Source organism: Coenobita brevimanus, chromosome 65 (assembly GCF_032717465.1).
Source record: "Coenobita brevimanus isolate Jiangsu-jjx chromosome 65, ASM3271746v2, whole genome shotgun sequence".
Taxonomy (NCBI): domain Eukaryota; kingdom Metazoa; phylum Arthropoda; class Malacostraca; order Decapoda; family Coenobitidae; genus Coenobita; species Coenobita brevimanus.
In genome coordinates, this window is record NC_137018.1 from 47537034 (window position 1) to 47553103 (window position 16070).

The following is a 16070-nucleotide window of genomic DNA, read 5'->3' on the forward strand; positions in this document are numbered from 1 at the left end:
CACTGGGTCATGTGAACACTTAACACCTGTGATTTTTGTGATTGATATGAATGTCTTAGTCAGAGATGTCCTTGGATTAATGTATTATTGTTCAAATGCAAGAGGTGGCTCAAGTTTTTTTTTTGTAGTAGGACACAAAGGACCTCCTGGTCTTGAAAGTGGTAGTAGAAATTGGCTGTTTGCACTTGTTCAAAGTACCCAGTATTTGGAATTATGGATGTTCTAGTAGTGCATGAGATCTACTAGCTGTACAAATCACAGGAATTAACAGTGTTACAGTGGCTGAGGAGATGACAAAATCACCAAGGAGGTGGAGGTTGCCCCATGTTTATTTACTATATTGTAGGGTCTTTACCTTGGCTTAAGGGTTCAAAATTTAGGCTCCTGGAACAAGACATTACCATGATTACTTTAAAATGGGAATACTGTATATGGGAATATTGTGGCACTGTACTTACTGGTGAATGTGATCTTATTATGTACATTATGTAATTTTTATTTATGTTTTGTGAGTACAGTACATCGTTTTGCAGGCACTCATTTAATGTCTACGTTGTGTTCAGGCAAAATGCTGCTTAAGTGTGGCTGCATTCAGTTAGTTTTTGAAGGGTTATATGCAGGTAAAACACCCACTTCCAACTTCTGACAAATTTATTGTGTCATTGTACACACACACACACACACACACACACAAAAAAGGTGTTAATTCAGCATGGATTGGGTTTATCGGTATATAATTTGGTTTGGTAGTTGACACAGTATGGCACCCATATGGTTGCATTGTCCCCTGTACTGTACATCGTTGGGCTATAATTTACTGTGATTGTGGATAGGCAGTGTGTGATTAAATCCTGAGTTCACTTGGTATACGAGTGTTCAGAAAGTATCTGATCTTTGGGTAAAAAAAAATTGAATAGCTAACCTGTTGAGCTGGGATGCTAATCTCCCTCAACGTAGTCCCCTTCTGACATGACAGACATAGCCCAGTGTCCCTCCACTGCCTGAAACATTTGTCAAAGTTAGCTTTCGATATCTCTTGCGGGTTCTTCGTTGCATTCGTCATGATCTCTTTTCTTGTATGAATGTTGCTCAATACATGTTGGAGTGTGCAAATCGTGATCCAGACTCTCTGAAGACTCTTTTCACTGGAGATGAGACTTGGGTGTATGGGTACAATCCAGAAACCAGTGCACAGTTGTCCCAATGGAATTATGCAGAGTTGCCTCAGCCAAAAAAAGCATGACAGGTCCATAGCAAGGCAAAATGCACTCACATGTTCACATTTTTTTTTTGACTACCGTGGTGTTGTGCATCATGAATACGCACCAGAAGGTCAGGCTGTCAACACACATTACTAATTTGACATTATCCGTCATCATCATGATGCAGTTTGACGGAAGAGACCAGACCTTTGGAGAGCAGCAAGCTGGAAGCTGCACCGTTGCAATGCCCCTGCCCATTCTTCTGAACTGATTCAGGAATTTTGGCGAAGCACAACACCCTGCAGGTCCAGGAGGCTCCCTACTCACCAGACATGGCTCCGTGCAACGTTTGGTTATTCCCCAAGCTCAAAACTCTGCCGAAGGGTTCCTGATTTGAGACGAGAGAAGAGATCATGACAAATGTGATGAAGCACCTGCAGGGGATAATGAAAACCGACTTTGAAAAATGTTTCAGGCTGTGGAAAAAATGCTGGGCTACATTTGTCATGTCAGAGGGGGCCTACTTTGAGGGGGATTAGTGTTGCAGCTCAACAGGTTAGCTGTTCATTCTTTTAAAACCTAAGGTCAGTTTCTTTCTGAACAGACCTTGTATACAGTAATCACTCGTTTATCCAGACATTATAGAGCCAAAGGTGTGTCCAAGTAGTGGCAGCATCTGGATAATGAACACTATTGCCCTGCAGTTCCCAGACCCTACCTATATTCAATCTGTAACCTATACCTAACCTATTTGTACAGTACCTATGCTGAATTTGGCAGTGTTTTCCAGTCATTCAGACATATTTTGACATCAAAACACAAGTAGGAATATCCAGAGTAATGCTAAACACCAAGAAAACATGCAGAAAAAAATGAAAACCAAAAAACATCCTACCTAAACGCTACTGTATGTACAGTACCCCTCCATATTTTGGCAGTGTTTTCTGCTCATTCTGCCATATTTTGACATCAAAACATACATAGGATTATCCAAAATTATTATCAGCACCAAGGAAACCATACAAAAAACATTGAAAACCAAAAAATACCCTACCCATACATCACTGTATGTGCAGTACTTCTCCTAATTTTGGCACTGTTTTCAGGTCATTCTGCCATATTTTGACATCAAAACACACATGAGAATATCCTAAATAAATTTTTACACCAAGGAAACTATGAAAGAAATCTAAAGTTCCCTGCCAAAAAGCATTCGGTTGGAGTATTTACCACCCAGTGCACCTCGGACAGGCTTCTTAACCTGCACACCTCCAGCAGGTGTAGAGTTGTCCCATATGGTATGGTGGGTAACCTTTGTGCTTAGCGAATGTCAAAGAACTCCTCCTCCTCCTCTACCTGCTGGAGCTGGGCAATGAGTGGTGGTGTGTGGTGCGATGATTGTGGCCTACCCACCTCAGGAGACTCCAAAGACAGCCACAAGCTTATGTCCAATGGAGACTCAGCGGCTGTTGACATGCTTGGTCACGGGTCCAATGGTGAAGGCAGAAAATGAGGTGGTGGTGGTGAGAATGGGCTGGCAGTTGTGGGGGTTGCAGACTTGAAGAAGGCGTTGATTCTGGTCTGATGATAGGACCGACAATTCTGCTGGTGGATGACAGTGTCTTGGACTCCCTGCAGCTCCATTGCCAGGCTGAGCGGCACCAACTCCCTGTCACAGTGCAGGTGCTTGGCATATTCCAGTGTCCCCTCCAGGTAGCCATGGAGGACACATTTAGGTCCTCATCCTCATCCTCGTTGGGCTCACTGTCCTCTTTCATGCCGGCAGAGCCTGCACTGGCGAACTCCTTCTCAGACATGGTCTGATAACCAGGATCGCTGTTGTCGTCATCCAGCCAATCCCTCACATTGTCAGCGTCCATCTGCTCTCCTGCTGTTTGAAGGTTGCAGTGGAAATCATCCACGTCAAACCTCTCAAAGTCGTGCTCGGCTTTGATTCCCTGGAGGAGACGAGACCAACTGCTTTTGTGGGTTTTCACAGAGACTTCCTTCCACACTTTGCCCATATGAACACTGCAGATTTCAGGTCATAATGCCAAAGATTCTACAAGGTCTGCTCCCTGCGTGTGTCCTCGGTCCTGTCCTCGTCCTTCAGCACCACCCATCACCTCGTTCAGGAACCTCTGGTGGTACAATCTCTTGGCAGCCATGATAACACCCTGGTCCATTGGTTGAATAAGAGCAATCATATTAGGTGGCAGAAACATGTGCCTAATTCGCCTGTCACAAGCAATCAAATCTTTCTTAGACGGCCCGTGCATTGTCCAGAAGCAGGAGTGCCTTTACTTGGTCACGAGCAGTACCAAGGACCTCAGTTTGATAACAGATAACCTTCTTGACGAAGAGTCAGTGGAACCTATCTCTGAAAATCTTTACAGTAAACCAGGCCTTCACAGAATGGTACGACACAACAGGGAGGCTGTCCATCAACCCACGGAGATGATGTGCATGTTTTGTATGTCTAACAACAACTGGTTTGAGGCAGTGCATGCCTTTAGCATTGGCATAGCACAAAACAGAAACACGTTGTTTGGACAACATCCGACCAGGCACAGTCTTCTCCTTTTCCTCAGCCAGTGTGTTGGTGGGCAAGGAGCGGTAGAAGAGACCAATTTCATCAGCGTCATAGACTTGACCAAGAGCAAGGCCCTTGTCCTTGATCAGGTGCTGCACCTTCTGGCAAAACAGGTCTACTTCCTCGCTTCTGCATCCAAGGCCTAGCCATGTACCGTATTGCCAATAAGTCCATGGTGAAGCTTGAAGCAAATGAGCCATCTCTCAGACACCTTGAAGTTGTGCATGTTGTGCAGGCATGCAAACTTCTTGGCTGCTGCCTTCACCTCAGTCCCAGGCACTCACACACTGGCACCACATTGCTGGCGAAACCACAACGGTGTCAACCGGTTGATAATGGCATGCCGGGCTTAGGCCATGACCTTCCTGCCACCCCTACATGTGCTTCGCCGTAGTCCTGTCCGTACTGTGTAAGCTTGTCCTGTGACTTCTTGATATCAAAGTGTTGAACGGGCTAGATCATATTCTCTCAGTATGCGTCCTGTGGTCCAGTCTGCATCAGCTTTGCTCAGTATATCATGTTTCCCCTCCAAAGTCAGAACCTTCCTCCTCTGCTTCTCAGGTGGTGCTGGGACCATCACCACACACATGAGAATACAGCAGAGAAAGTCCACAACCTGAAGAGCAGGGGACCACCACAGAAACTACTGCATTCACAGCCATTCTTGCATGTGAGTCACTCGCGCAAGATAAAGACGAGAACTGAGGTGTGGGCTTGTTGGCCGGCAAGCAGTACAGTGCTGCGATATCACACCCCATGGTTGCATCTGAGCACAGACGAACCAAAACATGACAAACTGGCATCTGCATATAAGATTCACTTCTATTTGCCCAGGCAAGGGTTAGCACATGACGGCAACAGCGGATGACCAGTACATCAGTGCCTCAGGCAGTATATGACTAATGCAGCCGACCAACTGACGCTGCCCATTTGGTAGGGAAGCTGACAGGAGCGGGTGGTGGGGAGTTTCTGTACTAATCTCGGAGGCCGGGGAACTCCTGCCATTCGGTGTAGAGGTGGACAGGTGCTTTTACTGTACATTGACTCATGGCTCATGGTCTGTGTTACACGCGTAGTGGCCATCGGGAGCCCTCAGCCAGGAACGAGGCTCGCACTGTTGTTTCAAAACTAACCATGGAGTTTTCTCAAAAATATGCTTAGTGTGTTTCCCGGGCAAAATTTCACACATGAACTTATCCTAACCTAACCTAACGAGACTTAACCTATTGCACTAAGGCTTCTTGGCTAAGGTGACTGGCTGTGGCTTTGAAACGAATACCCATACAGAATGGAAATATACTGTACAGTACATACACATTCTGTACTAGCATATACATTCGTACAGAGATTACTGTACTGATATTGTACTCATATCCTGGGAAGGACTGTGTGTGTGTGTGTGTGTGTGTGTGTGTGTGTGTGTCCCAGTGACTAGGCGACAATGGATGTTCGGTAGAGAGGTGGACAGCCACAGTCGCTGAATGTGTACTTGTAGCTTTTGGTCTGTGTTCGATGCGTGGTGGTACAGTCATTACTCGTTTTATGATGATTCGGTTTACGATAATTCAGTACAACGATAATAGGTAAGTTCCACCCCAAAATCTGATTTACAATAAATTTCCCGCTACAATATAACGATTTTGCCATCAGAAAGTGCCAGGCACACACAAGGTGACTGTCACTTGTCTCAGGCAAGATGGCGGCCCCGGCATGCAGGCATTATTATGGTTTAGGTCCCGCCACCCCTTCAAAGCCCTGTCTTTTCAGCTTGTTAATGTGTGTCCCCCTGTTATTGTCATCTCTCAGCCAGACCTCGTACTACAGTACTGTACAGTGAGTCCTTGGTATATGAAAACTCGATGTACGAATTTTCAGTTGTACAAAAGTGATGAATGTAGGACGTATTCCACAATACGAAAAGCCTCTGTCTCGATGGTATGAAAAACGATACGGGAGGAAATATGAAAAATTCAAAATGGGCGTGCTGCACAGCGCTGCGCTCGCCTGCGGCGAGAAAACGAACTAACTCCTCTTTGGTACACACATTTTTGCGTGCTTCTCAGTTGAGTCATGTCTGTCCTCTCCTCTCAGCTTTGCTGTATGTTATGCTGTTTTTCGCTGTTCTTCACCTTTTCGTATTTTCACCATACCTTTCAAGCGCCCTGCATCATCTCCAGCATCCGGGGACCAGCTGCAAGGAAGAAACAGCATCGTACTCTCACCCTTGAGAGGAAATTGGAAATAATAAGATGCCACGAGGAGGGGCAGGAAGTCTCAGAGATTGGGCAAGCTTTAGGCCTTGCACCGTCTATTACTGCAGTACTACAGTACTAATGCTACAGTAATTAATTGTATGTTTTATTTTCTAATGTCTGTACAATGGTATAGTACTGTATACATGTATTGCAGACTTCATAATAGGAGGGGTAAAGTTTAAGTGGGGGGTCCAATGGGGTCTTGGAACACATCCCCCCCTTTCTATGTATATTTCAGTGGGGAAAATTGTTCCGATATACAAAATTTCACATTACGAAAGTTTTTTTTGGTTCCTATCCCTTTTGTATATCAAGGACTCACTGCATTGTGGATTTGTGTGCCCAGTGATAAGGTCAGTGCCAGTGTAGGCCCCAGTGCTATGATTGGTGCAGGTATGGGTCCCAGTGCTAAAGTTGGTGCAGGTATGGGCTGGATTCCCCTCCTCCTAACCTGTTCCTGTCTGACTCAGAGGCTGACCACTAGTGCCTGTAAGCACAGGTTGTCCCCCAGCCTCAGGGGGGACGACTTGGACCAACACAGAAAGGAATGACAGTGGGTTGTCATTTATGGTTCAGTCTTGGTTAGGTGACTTTGGGAAGTTGAGTTGACGTAACCCCCCTTTTATAATGGGTTTCAATCTCCTGATTTACGATAAAATCGGTATACAATAAGGTATGACCTGACATAACCCCATCATAAAACGAGTAATGGCTGAAGCTGGAAAAGACTTAGCCCGGTGGCCGCATGACTTTGGACTTTTGGTGGGGATGCGTACAGACGTTTTAACACTGCTTGTGGGTTACAGTCATATTACTTGGGTGCTGGAGGTTCGTAAGGAGTGATCGAATGAGCACGCGACTTTGACCATTCAGCACAAGGTTGGATGGACATTTTAGCTCAGGTTGTGGGTTATGGCCTATATCCTGCTCACAGCTTGAGCCCAGTGGCCACAATACCAAATGTTTGAATATGTTGGCTGGCCGGCTGAAGTTCTTGGGGACTTTTACATCCGGATGATAGCAAGTAAATTCGGATAATGGTTTAATAGAGCCAAGGTCCAGCGTCTGGATAATGAACATGTCCGGATACTGCACATCTGGATAGATGAGGGACTACTGTAGTTATTTTTAGAATGCTTGTCAGGTTTTTTTTTTTTTTTTTTTTTTTTTTTAATTCACTGATTAACGCACGATATAGTGCTGCTCTCAGGTGTCTGCCCTTTCCTCTCCTCCATTCTTCTTTCCTTCCATCCTCTTGTCTTTCTTTCCATCATTCTTTCCTCATCCTTTTGCCTGTGGGTGACTCTACACTGAATGACAAGCAAAATGGTTTCCTGTACTCCAGGAAGCCATTTACTACTCTGGGTGGTAACCATAAAACCAAATTATGGCACTTGGTGGTTTAGTGGGTAATTAAGGCTCACCAGTCAAATTGAGCCAGTGAAGGTTTATATCCAAGGGGTGGTTGGGGTTTATTGCTCACGTAATGGCACTCAGAGATGAGTGAGGCTGGTCACTCTCATCTTATACGTCAGGACCAGCTTGCCTAGCCCCGGGCTCATACGCTTCTCGTGGGACAACGTAGGATTGGATGATGGATGGATGGAATTAAATGTTTATATGAAGATGTAAATCAGGTAAGTATTTGTACCTGTGCAACATTGTGTGTGTGTGTGTGTGTGTGTGTGTGTGTGTGTGTGTGTGTGAGAGAGAGAGAGAGAGAGAGAATGGATGTAAGTAAACATGAGCATTTATCAGTAAATTCAATTACTGTACCATACAGAATACATACACAGTAAAATGTTGGCCTAACTAACTTGCACTCGTTGGTCAGATGAGTGTACGTGAGGGTCGAGGGACACTGCGGCCAGACGACCCTTCACTGATGGCCGGTGAGCAGCTGGAGGGGCAGGCCAGGGATGTCACATACCTTTGCCCCTACACTGGTCCCAAGAAAGGCACTCTGTCTGTCACAAACTATCGTCTGTATTTCCGCAGCCCTGATATCGACCCGCCTTTTGAGCTGGAGGTGCCCTTAGGAGTGGTGAGTGTTGTGGTTAGAGTAGGGGTGAGGTGAGGTAAGATGTGATAAGTGAGGCAGGGCTGGTGAGTGGTGAGGCAAAGGGTGGTGAGATATGATGCAGGGGTGGTGAGGAGTTGAGGCAGGGATAGTGAGGGGATGAGGCAGGGATAGTCTGGGGTGAAGCAAGGGTCATTAGGGGTGAGGTAGAGATCATGAGGGGTGAGGTGGGTGTGATGAATGGTAAGGCAGGGATGGTGAGGGGTTAGGCAGGCATGATGAGTGGTGAAGCAGGGATGATGATATGTTTGGAAGAGATGTTGAGGTGTTAGGCAGGGATGATGAGGTGTTAGGCAAGGTTCATGAAAGGTGAGACAGGGTTTATGAGGGCTTACTGTTGTTGTTGTTGCTGCAGTCCGTCTGATCGAGCAGTCCCATCAATCGTAGGGAGGCAGCTGTCCCTTGCTGTGAACCAACGTTCCCATGTTGCTGACAGGACCTCACTATAGCAAGGTGTCAGGATTAGTGTGAAGGTTTGGTTCCTGGATGAATGCAGCATTTGCATCTCCACTCAGTTAACAGGGGCATCATAGTAGATTGCATGTCACTCCGTTATTTGCTATATGGTTACCACCCAATATTGTAAATGGTTACCTGAGTTGCAGGAAAGCATTTGGCTTGTCACTCAGTGCAGAGCCACTTGAAGTGGAAACAGGAGTAATAAACCGTGATAGGAAGGATGGGATAAATCGGAAGAGAGGATGACAAACACAGAAAAAAAATAATACAGACATGAAGGAAAAAATAGGCAGCATTATATCACATGGAGTGAATGATGAGGCAGGGGTGATGAGAAGTGAGGCAGGCATGATTAGTAGTGAGACAGGGATGTTAGAGGGTGAGGCAGGGATGATGTTGGGTGAGGTAAGTATGATGAGTGGTGAGGCAAGGGTGAAGAGGGGTGATGAGGAATGAGGCAAAGGTGATGAGGGGTGAGGCAGGGATGAAGACAAATGAGGCAAGGGTGATAGGGGGTGATGAGGGATGAGGCAGGGGTGAAGAGGTGTAAGGCAAGGGTCATGAGGGGTGAGGCAGAGGTGAAGAATAGTGAGGCAAGGGTGATGAGGGGTGAGGTAGGGGTGATGAGGGGTGAGGCAGGGATGAAGAGTAAGGGAAGGGTGATGAGTGGTGAGGCAGGGGTGAAGAGGAGTGAGACAAGGGTGATGAGCAGTGAGGCTGGGAATGATGAGAGGTGAGGCAGGGGTGAGGATGAATAAGGCTGGGGTGCAGAGGTGTGAGGCAGGGATGATGAGAGGTGAGGCAGGGGTGAAGAGGGATGAGTTAAGCCATTCTTCACTTTCATTGCTCCTTTAATCAGATGATTTTTTTTTTCTTACTACTGTTTTTTATATATATATATATATTTTCGGCTTAGGAAATACTTTTCAAAGTGGAGGATTGAATGTAGCCTTCATTAACCCCTTAACCGCGGGGCGTGACTTGCGTGACTCTTAGGCACAAGGTATCACACCGCGGGACGTCAGTTTTGTGCTTCTGTGTTATTTTGAATTTGCCCAGGCTTTCAAGTGGTGGCTTGTATCATCTATCAGTACTACCAGTGTCTAATTTACTATATATTGTCTAGATTTCCTGCCAATCATTTCATAGCATATAAATTAGCAGCTGTCACCACGCTGACATTGTCAACCCTACCTTGCCCATATACGCCACATCATTCAGTTTACTGTCGTCTTTCGAGGTGAAACCATGTCTGATTTGCACCCCTTCTCTTCCGCCGCTTCTGAGCCCACTGCAAAGAGCCTTGTGACCTCTACCCCTACTAAACCTCGAGTGGGAAGGGGTAAAGGGCCAAGTGACTGCCCTGGAATGTGAACTGGCTAATTTATCAATTTATCAATGATTATATGAGGGAGGGGGGGGTGAGTTGAGGGGAGGGGAGTCAAATGGTGGGTGACAGAGTGACTTGGAGGCGTTTTGTCTGCGGCCACCCTTTGCGGGATTAGGGCGTCGGGCTATAGATAGATAGATAGATAGATTATGATGGACAGTGACTACGATCTTTCTGGTGACTCGTGGGATGACGCAGTGGAGGAAATGGTGACAGAAACCCCCAGTACGAGTGCTTCTGTGTCCCAAGTTCTAAAATAGTGCAAGTGGAAATGTAAATAATGTGTAAATAGTGTGTAAATAGCAAGTGAAAGCAATGAATGTAAATATAATTGTACAGTGGAAAATAGTTTTATAAGTTACTGCAAGTGACAGTGCATAACATAGTGTAAATAAAATAGAAATGTAAATAATGTAAATAAAATAGATAATGTAAATAGAAATGTAAATAATTAGTAATATAAGAATATGAGTATAAATACTTGAAGTAATGACAGTGAAAGTGAAAGCTTTGCTCTCTACGCTAGTTTACTGAACGAGAAAGTGAATGCCTGGAGTGAAAATAAACTACTAGTACTGCAGGAAACTTATGGATAAATATTGTATATATAAATAAGTGTATAAAGTACTAGGAATATAACGTGTGAGTGTGTTTATGAATAATAAATGACAGCTTCGCCACCGAATACCAGCGGGGAACGAGTCCGGGTGGAAAGCTCGTACGCGCTTGTAATTTACAGTTCTTGCACATTTTTTTTTTTTTTTTTTTTAACATGGATTCCAAACTACTTGTAATTCATAGAATAATTTGTAGTGATAATATCAGGCAGTGGTAACCATATTATGGGGTATCGGGAAATGTAAAGTGGAGACTTTGTTACCCAACTTCAGAAGTCTCCACAAGTCCTACGGTAGTTGACGAAGGCTCAACAAACATCCCAGGAGAAAGCTGAAGGTATGCACCATATGCATTTATAATTATACTATTCTAGGACAAATAACTGATTTTTGGCAAATATTTTTAAAAAGTCAGTTGAAGCGCGATTATCCCCGTGGGACGGGCACGGTGTGATCCCAACATTCCCGTGGTTAAGGGGTTAATCCCTTCACCACTAGATGTCTTTTCTTGGTTGGACAGAGTCTTGTGGTGTTAACCAGAATAAAATGAATAATACATCATAGGATGGAAGGGTTGAATAAATTGTTGTGGGAAATTGGTTCAAAATTTATGAATTCAAACCATACAGTCTAAAGATATCTATTCTTAGCTTATTTAGAGTGACTGTTGTGGGCCATCATAAAGTACTGATGTTTCAATGGCCACGTGCTCCCCACTCAGATTTATTTCAAAGATCTGAGGTGACATATAATGGAGGTTTATTCCAGAGAGAACTTCTATACCTGTGATCTGTTAGATGGCTAGCCCCATACTGACTCACAGCGAACAGCGGGCGTGGGAACCTTAGCTTAAGTCAGGAGTTTAGAGAAGTGTGCTGATTTCATCAATGGTACTGGTTACATTTACATATATATATATATAGGTTTTAGGTGTACATAGTATGGGTACAATACTCCCCCGGAAAAAATGGAATTGGTGTCTTCTGACACAGTGAAGGTAGGAATGCAGTGGAAATCCAATAATTGTGAAAAAAAAAAGTGTGGGGGGTGTTTAGTAGGTATATAAGTAAATGGGTTAATTATTATTGGCGTGCTTGGGATAGCATGTAGAGGGTCTCAGGTGTGGAAGGATTGATCTTGCTGGTGAGTCTCTTGAGTGTGTAGAGGAGTTTTGTCATTTGGGGGACATGTTATGTGCTGGAGGTGGGCTGGAGATAGCTCTGTGGCTAAGGTAAGGAATGGTTGGAAGAAATTCAGGGATCTGTTGCATCTTCTAATATTGAGAGGGCTATCCCTCTGTGCTAAAGGATCCTTGTATGTGGCATGTGTTAGGAGTGCAATGCTGCTTGTAGTGAGACCTTGGCAGTAAAGGAAGAGGACATTTGTTGGCTTAGACCTACAGAAACAACAATGATTAGATGGATGTGTAGTGTGTCCTTAAATGCGAGACCTAGGGGGGCTAGGATTATGATTGAAGAGTTGAGGTGAAGGATGGGCCTGGAGTATATTGATGTTGTGATGAGGAGTGGTAGATTGAGATGGTATGAGCATGTTGAGGGAATGGAGGATGACAGATGGTTGCGGAAGGTGAGAAGTGTGAATGTTGGGGATAGGGTTGCGAGAGGTAGACCGAAAAAAACCTGGGATGAGGTCATAGAATGTGACCTTAGGGATAAGGAACAGAACAGGGAGGCTGCCAGAGACAGAGCAGCATGGAGAGCTGCCATTAGGTGACAATGCCATCTCATTCAAGCATGTTGGAACCTTTATAAATGATACAATATGTTTTTCTTCATGTATTTTATTGCAGAGTCAGGATTCTAGAGGTTTGAATGGTGAATGAATGGGTGTGTGCCCCATTTCACTGGTTATACTGTTGATCAATTTTCGCTTTCTCATGTTTTTCCTTTGGTTTCTGGGTTCTGCCTGAGTCCATCCTTGTGTAGGGAAAAATGGGTCAGGATGGTGATGATAATGACTATTGTGCTTGTGTGCCACAGGTGTCAAGGATAGAGAAAGTGGGTGGGGCCAACACCAGCCGTGGGGAGAACTCATATGGCATCGAAATCTTCTGCAAGGACATCCGCAACTTGAGGTTTGCCCACAAGCAGGTCAGTCACTGAGGTGTGGGCATTTTACATCAGTTTGTTGTACTGTGTAGTATTTGGTTAAAAGGTACTGAGTAGCCAAACCCAGGGTTCATGCATTCTTGATGGGGCAGTAAAGGATTGAATAATGGATGGATGGTACAGTAGTAGACTCTGGGAGTTTTGGTGGTAGTAGTTTTTGGTCAGGTATGGCCATGTGCTGATTCACTGAGGTTCAAGTCCTTGAGGTGACTGGAAGTTTTTCTGTTTTGTGTAATGGCACCAGGGTGGTCTCATGCCCTTAAATGATCTCAGCCATGGTAACTTAGCCATGAGCCCTCCTACACCCCAAGCCCATGTAGGTCAACAAGGTATACAATAATGTGGAATTTCTGTTAGTTTTATTATATTGTAGTGATTGATGTGGATACTAAGGCATATTCTACACTATATGTCTCAGCCTTGTTTTGTCACCTTCTTTATTAGTAATGCCATGCTGTTGGTTCATAAGTGCAGTTTTTTGTGGCAGGCGTGATGAATGTTTAACTCTCATATTGCCCTGATCTGGTGATAATGCATTTTCAGGAAAGTTGGAGTACACAAGATAGGTTGTCCATCTGAATAAATCCATTCATGTACAGTAGAAGATACTTTTACAATCTGGTTTCTGGTCAAAGTGCCATAAACTTCACACTCTGTATAGAGGCATAAAGCTTTTAGACCAGATAATGAAGGTAATGGAGAGAGTTCTAGAAAGTATGATTAGAGAAAGATTGAATATTGGTTATATATAGTTTGTGATTATGCCAGGCAAAGGGACCACTTATGCCATGTTCATTGTTTGACAGCTTCAGGAAAAATATATAGGAAAGAAAAGGGAACTGTACTTTGTTTTTGTTGATTTGGAGAAGGCCTTTGACGGAGTCCTAGAGAGGTGGTGAAGTGGGCAGTGAGAAAGCTTGAGATCAAGGAGTGGCTTGGTAGGGTGGTTATGGCCTTGTGTGGGTGCTTGCACCCAGGTAAGGGCGAATGGAGATTTGATTGATGAGTTTTCCTTGAATGTTGGTGTGCACCAGGGGTCAGTTTTGAGCCCTTTGTTGTTTATCATGGTACTTGAAGCCCTCTTAGGTGACTTCAGAAATGAACCCCTGTGGGAGAAGTATGCTGATGATTTGGTGTTGATTGCAGGGAATGAAAGAAAGGCATAGAAAAGATTTAGGAAGTGTTGAGATGGTATGGGGCACAAGGGCATAACAGTAAATGCAGATAAAACAAAAGTGATGGTATCTACAGTAGGCCTGGTGGTGATGCTGTCAATGAAGAGGGAGAGTGGCCATGTGCAAATTACCACAAGGTCATGGGAAGTAATTCGATTATGTGCTGAATTTGTGATAAGTGGGTGCATAAGAGATGTATTAGAGGTAGACTGTGAGATTATGTTGATTTCATGTGTGCAGCATGTCAGTTGGAGATTTTCAGGCATGAAAGGATTGAGCATGCTGGTGAGTCTCTTGAGTGTGTGGAAGAGTTATGTTTCAGTTGGAGATTTTCAGGCATGAAAGGATTGAGCATGCTGGTGAGTCTCTTGAGTGTGTGGAAGAGTTTTGTTACTTGAGAGACATGTTATGTGCTGGAGGTGGGGCTGGACTTAACCCTGTGGCTAGAGTGAGGAGTGGTTGCAAGAAGTTCAGGGAGCTGTTGCCCTTCCTGACATTGAGAGGGCTCTCCCTTCATGCTAAGGGATCTTTGTATGCGGCATGTGTTACAAGTGTAATGCTGTATGGCAGTGAGACATGGACAGTAACAGATGAGGATATTTGCAGGCCAAAACATACAGAAATGGCAGTGATTCAATGGATATGCCGTACGTCCTTGAAAACAAGGCCTGGGGGGCTAAGTTTACGATGGAAGAGTTGAGGAGTAGGATTGGTCTGGTGTGTATTGGTGTTGTGATGAGGAGAGGTGGATTGAGATGTTTTGGGCATGTGGAGAGGATGGGGGATGATAATTGGGTGCAGAAAGTGAGAAGTGTTAACATTAGGGGTAGGGTTGTGAGAGGTAGTCTGAGAAAGATCTGGGACAAGATCATTGAGTGTAACTTCAGGGATAAGGGACTGAATAGGGAAGCTGCCAGAGATCGAGCAGCATTGAGAGCCACCATTAGGTGACCAAGGCTGATGCATACAAGCATGTTGGAGCCTTCAAAAATGAAGGAATGAATGAGGATCCCAGTTCTGTTTTCTGCAAATAAATGGGATGTGTAGGCTGCGGAAACCGTACTGGTACTTTACTGCTCAGTACCAAGTACTGAAGTCATGTCAAATTATGTGACTGTATTTTATCAGGTGCACTTGTGCACTGTGTAGAGTTATTGAGCTTTACATGTAAGTTTTAAGTACGCAGGTGTTAGTGTAGTAATGTTTACCATGAGGGTGTAGTAGGATGACATGCACATGCATTTAACCTGCATGCCTCCTGTAAATATGTAACATGTTTTGACCATTATGTGTATGGGAATGTGAAAAGTTGCGTCTTACACGAGGTAATAAAGACTGAAGTGACGAATGTGCCAAGGGTACATGTTTAGAGGTGATCAGTGTGTAATTTATGGACTTTATTTATTTTTGTCAAAATTCATTTGTTTTTACCTCCTCCCTGTCATCATCATTATCATCATTTAATACTGCATGTATTTTTATATATCTCTTTTATCAGTAGGGATTTGGGGTTGAAAGGATGATGATGGTGATAATGTAAATTACAGTAGCTACTCATTTTTTTGTCCTCCTTCTTGTAATGAAATTCTGCCTTTTTAACTGCATCACTAAAATTGGATAAAAGTTACATTAAAGTATAGTATCTGCAAACTTCTGTACTGAGTATGGCACATTCATCATTTTAGTTCCAGATGTCTCATGTGTTAAGTTGTGTTTGTGTCAGACCTTTTGTTGGATTGATAAACTTGAAATATGCAGATAGAGAGGTTGTATTTGCTAGACCTACTGTGTACATTCTGTGTTGGATGGGATTTTATGTTGCAAGCTGGTAGGTGGAATTCATAGTGATGATTGTTTGTGTCACAAGGTCATATTCTCATGAGATTCCTAACACCATAAGAATGTGGCCCATTTTAGTTACTGTAGTGGTATTGATGGATATTGAGTGTGGTGGTATTTAGTTGCTGGTTGTATTGATGGTAGCCCTTGTAGCAGATTTTAATGACCAGTTTATCTGTGGTGATGGCATGGCACTGTGCACTGTTAACCAGCATCTCATCGCCTGGTTTTTGTACTTCAGAGTGCATTCGTATTTTAGACACTATAGAGAGATAAGAGTTGGACAGTGTCTTGTACATCACACCAAGTAATATGCATAAAAACACTGCCT

General features: G+C 44.1%; 1 protein-coding gene across 1 annotated transcript in view; it reads left to right on the top strand.

The window, feature by feature from the left end:
- mtm (phosphatidylinositol-3-phosphate phosphatase) overlaps positions 1-16070 on the top strand; it is a 54541-nt gene that overhangs the window by 14528 nt on the left and 23943 nt on the right. The window contains exons 4-5 of the mRNA XM_080276615.1: positions 7885-8094; positions 12597-12707. Coding sequence (XP_080132741.1) covers positions 7885-8094; positions 12597-12707 — 321 coding nt within the window. The remainder of the gene's footprint in view (positions 1-7884; positions 8095-12596; positions 12708-16070) is intronic.